Source organism: Magnolia sinica, chromosome 9 (genome assembly GCF_029962835.1).
Source record: "Magnolia sinica isolate HGM2019 chromosome 9, MsV1, whole genome shotgun sequence".
Classification (NCBI taxonomy): Eukaryota; Viridiplantae; Streptophyta; class Magnoliopsida; order Magnoliales; family Magnoliaceae; genus Magnolia; species Magnolia sinica.
This window is the reverse complement of record NC_080581.1, coordinates 34,874,007-34,878,666: the sequence shown is the minus strand read 5'-3', so window position 1 is coordinate 34,878,666 and position 4,660 is coordinate 34,874,007. Positions and strand designations below refer to the sequence as shown.

General features: G+C 38.2%; 1 protein-coding gene and 1 pseudogene across 1 annotated transcript; one reads left to right on the top strand and one right to left on the bottom strand.

Annotated features, from left to right (window-relative positions):
* Window positions 1–520: 520 nt before the first annotated feature.
* On the bottom strand, window positions 521–1,834 carry LOC131254951 (DNA (cytosine-5)-methyltransferase 1B-like). The gene is made up of 5 exons (XM_058255649.1): window positions 1,781–1,834; window positions 1,409–1,679; window positions 1,086–1,247; window positions 830–935; window positions 521–744 (listed from the first exon to the last, which is right to left on the bottom strand). The coding sequence occupies exons 2-5, from the start codon at window positions 1,412–1,414 to the stop codon at window positions 521–523; spliced, it is 498 nt and encodes a 165-aa protein (XP_058111632.1). The 5' UTR covers window positions 1,415–1,679; window positions 1,781–1,834.
* Window positions 1,835–3,551: 1,717 nt separating this feature from the next.
* On the top strand, window positions 3,552–4,398 carry LOC131254950 (cytokinin riboside 5'-monophosphate phosphoribohydrolase LOG7-like; annotated as a pseudogene).
* Window positions 4,399–4,660: the final 262 nt, after the last annotated feature.

The window sequence follows — 4,660 nt, the reverse complement described above, 5'->3', positions numbered from 1 at the left end:
AATCATACATCAAGTGGGTCCCAATACATGTGGGCCCACCAAATCAAAAATCAACGGTGGTGATTACTTCTCCACTAAGATGGAAGGTCTATTTGACCTCTTTTCAAGCTAGAAAGTAAACGTCATGATGGGGTCCATGGAGAATGGTCCCATCATGGAATGATAATGAGAATCAAGGTGGGCCATTGGCCACATCTTAGACAGGTGAAATGTACATGTGTGCTCCAAGCTTCCAAGCGCCTAAAGTCCTATTTATTAATCAAGTTCTTTTGGTGCCCATATATAAGAATCATAACATCCGAATGATGGTAACTTAGGAAAATTAAAATGAAGGTGAAATGATGAAATATGGTTGTGACATTAAAATGAAGGTGAAATGATGAAATATGGTTGTGACATTCTTATCAATGATGTCAAATGTCCCATTCAAAATCATATATGGCGTTTATGGAAAATTACTTCTCTTTAGTAACATCTTATGTTGGTTGCCCACAAGTGTTTATGTTGTTTTAACTATATTTTATGTAGATCTGATTAAGAGTTTGGATGCAGGAACGCTAAGGAGGTAAAGCTGTGGTGTGGATAAAACGTCAGGTCTAAAACAATTGAGGTTTATGTTTGGGGTTTGCAAGACAAGTCTTAAGTTACCTATAGCTTCCTGCCTTTGATTTGTTTCTTTTCCGTGTTGTTGTAGGAGATCTGAATATCCTAATAATGCTCCAAAGCTTTGTAGAAATGCTTCTGCTGCAGTTAACATCAGTAGCCTAGCTTCAGAATGCTCTCCTGTCAATCCAGGTATGTTGTAACAACTAACAATCATAATGCATACTTGGTACATCAGGGCCAAACAGTCCCTTCCACTGATTGTGGCTATTGGCTGTGTTTGGCAAACACCGAGGTATCAAATCCACCATTTGACCAGTAGACAGTTTAACCTGCATTTTGTAGACATCGTAAGACAATACACCTGGGTGCTTTGGCAAGCACCTGGTATCAAATCCAACATGTACTGTCAATGAGTATTTTGTTGGCTGATTAGTTTAATCCATCATTGTTAGTAGCACTAGAATCAGTGATGTAAGTACCTTTTCTTCTGGTAGGTCATGCCAATCAGCACCTGGGTGCTTTGGAATTCTTTGGCATCGGATGTAGTTCGACTCATTCTTTTCTTTTGATATGTGATCACTCAAGACCAACATGTTCTCACGGATTTGCTTTTGGAACCATGACACAGGATCATTTCCATACTACAAACAAAAAACAAGGAGCAATTGTAAGAGCAATGAAAATAGACCATTAGTAAAATGAAGGTCAAAAGGATATCTCAAAGTGTATTCCATCACTAGAAGTTTTAACTAAATTTGTTTTGTGCAGACAACCGAGGACAACGTTTCATCAGAAAACTCACATCCATCTCTGTTTTAGATGCTCCATTTCCAACAGGTGGGAGATCTCCAATTGTATCTCTCACAGTTATTACACGGAAGGGTGCCCCTCCAGCTGTACTCTTGACGGCAGCACACTGTAGGTAATGTGATTTTCAGTTCTGGGCCTGCAAAGACGTGCATTGGCTCTGGCCACTCTGGGAGTGTCTCTTCTGGAGAAGTTGCCCATATGAATGTTCATTTCCTAGATTGAGAAACACCAAAGGCTCCATCCTCTAGAACACCAAATCTCACCTAAAAAGGCACACACAGAAATTATATAGCTGCTTTACAAGAGAAAAAAAAGAAGAAGAAGAAGAAGAAGAAGATCCCAAGTACATGCAAAGGGACAATACCTGATAACCCATTTCAAGAAGTGAAGCAAGCATTAATCGGAATGTCTGCCCTTTGTTAAAAGAAACAAAATGGTCACCAGTTGGATGGGTGGCTATAAACTAAACATCATAGTAATTGACAGCTCTAACCATTTGATTGTTATGAGTTTTCCCCTGTTGATATAGCCATTGCTTGTTCTTTTAGGCCCCCAATTGGAATGGTTACCATAGTCAGATGGCCATGCTTTTTGGGGTATGATCCATTGATGTGGTAGCCCACGAAATAGAGGGTCTAGATCATCATATGCAAATGCCATGTGTACAATAGAGATGTTTAGGGGAAGTAGCATTATTCAATAGCTTAAAGAATACAGAAACCAGTGAGGAAAGGGAAAAAAAAAAAAAAAAAAACACTAAAAAATGCCATCAAACTACTTGGAAATCAAAGGCAGTGAAATTGTGTGACAGACGAGAATGTGAATTTTGACTAGAAGACCAATCACCAATACACTCAATGAAGGTCATGATATGATATTTTTTATTCCTCACCACACATAACCTGCCCAATGGTTTGTAGTTTCTAAATAAAAAGATGCCCCCCATACCAATGTAAAAATATCAGATTTTACAGAAAAGCATACAAGAAATTTATAAATATTCAAACAAATAGCATGTTGAATAATATGCATTGAAGGAAAATAAGAGCAATGTCATCATTTCTAAGAGAATAAACTCGTACTATCCTTAAAAAGAGTTCCACACTTAAGTTGCTAAAAGCGAAGGAAGATTATACCAGAAATACAATTGAGAGAACCTTTTGATGCCTTCCTAATCCAGAAAGTCGAAACCGATAACCTGAGTCGGCATTAGGAATATCTTTGCCAGGTGAAATCTTCACTTCCCTCCTTCACAATCCATATAAAGACTTAGAAAAAGAAGCATCTGGAAATAAATGAAATGTGAAAAAATGTTATTGAATACAATTACCATTACATTTAATCAACATAAATGAAATCCTTATTTACAATTTAAATGCATTCTAGCAAGGTGAACACCCATGGACTTGATTCAAGAATAGAACAACAAAAAGAAAAGACACAACAAGTTTAGCATCTTAAACTAAATGAAACACACAAAAGATGCATGTTAAACTCCTGGATAATCCATGACATGAATTCAGAATGAATGGATCTTGGTAAAAAAACAGAAAAACAAAAAAAAAAAAAAGCATCAAGTGGCATGGTTCTTCCACTTCTTATTTTGCTTATGCATGTGGAAGAAGCAAGTCAAGCTGTTAGATGCAACAACGATTTCCATGAGAATTATTTAAACGTGAATTCCAATTTTCATTTTTTATTCGAATAGGTAGTGAAAATCTCATATTTATCTCAAAATACTCAGTTAAAATTTTATGCTAAGAATCCAAATTCAATACTTGCATAAAAGCTCACTTTTGAATAATGGACACTCCACACAACTTCTTGTAGAAGTCTACTCCAGTGTACATGGACCATGGATAGAGAAAAAGGAAGACAAAACATTTACCATGAAATCAACTGGAATGGATCTTGGTAAAAAACAAAAAATAAAAATGCATCAAGTGGCATGGTTCTTCCACTTCTTATTTTGGGTCCTTACTCTTGCTCGGGTGGTAGACTCTCAGGAGTTTCAACTCCCGGTCAAGGGTTCGAGTACCCATAGGTGGTGAAATTCCACCAGCGTGAGTGTGTGGGGGTGTAAAAAGAAAAGGACCATGAAATCAACTTCATAAGGTTGATTAGTTCCAAAAAAAAGATGAATGCGTACATTGCCAAATTTGAGGTGATTCTAATGTTGTTTGAATAAGCTGAATAAACTTATAATAATAGCATTAAAAACCAAAGGCATCTTAAAGTGGTAGCATTCAACACCAACACCAACACCAGCATTCAAAACCTCATTTGTTCCCATGGACTGACAATTCATCCTACGTGTGGCTCGGAGTCAGCTAAGTGTAGTCCTGTGGATATATAGATTAGTTGAAGGAAAGTTGGATATATAGAGAAAGGAAAGAGATTCTTTGGAAATCATGGAAGAGAGGAAATCCAAATTCAAGAGGATTTGTGTCTTCTCTGGAAGAAGCCCAGGCAAGAAAATCAGCTACCAAGAAGCTGCTATTCAGTTGGGAAATGAATTGGTGGAAAGGAGGATTGATTTGGTGTACGGAGGTGGTAGCGTGGGGTTGATGGGGCTATAACTGGCGACACTGTTGGTGAAGTGAGAGCTATATCTGACATGCACCTACGAAAGGCTGAGATGGCTCGCCAAGCTGATGCTTTTATTGCTCTGCCCGGTGGATACAGGACACTTGAAGAACTGCTGGAAGTCATTATTTGGGCACAGCTCGGAATCCATCAGAAACCGGTGGGTCCCTTGAACATGGATGGATATTATAATTCCTTGTTATCGTTTATCGATCAAGCTATTGACGAAGGTTTCATTGCGCCAGCTGCCCGTCGAATTATCATATCTGCCCCACAGCCAACGAATTAGTCAGGCAACTTGAAGAATATGTTCCAGAGCAGGATGAAGTCACAGCTAAGCTGATCTGGGAGGCCGAACAACTAAGCTATGCACCTGAAACACGTGTAGCCATGTGATTGGCTGTTCACTCCCCAAGTATAGGGTTGTGATGTAGTAATAAACTCGGTGAGACCGAGGTCGAATCCCAAGGGACTGAAACTTGTACGTAATCTGAAAATAACTAGAACTAGAACTAGAAAAAAATAAAATCTAAATCAGGTGGATTTGAGGAATAACGATGAAATAGTAAACTAAAATATGTAGAATTCAAAGGTAGGAAAATAGGGATTCAGAGGATCCACTTGTAAAAATCAAAGAGATCTTATGCCTCTATCAAGA

Bases quoted from the DNA above. Each gene is read 5' to 3' on its own strand.
- LOC131254951 (XM_058255649.1), bottom strand. The intron at 936-1,085 runs GTACTTACATCA...TACAAAATGCAG, and splicing joins ATGACCTACCAGAAGAAAAG to GTTAAACTGTCTACTGGTCA. The intron at 745-829 runs GTATGCATTATG...TGTTAACTGCAG, and splicing joins GTTTGGCCCTGATGTACCAA to CAGAAGCATTTCTACAAAGC.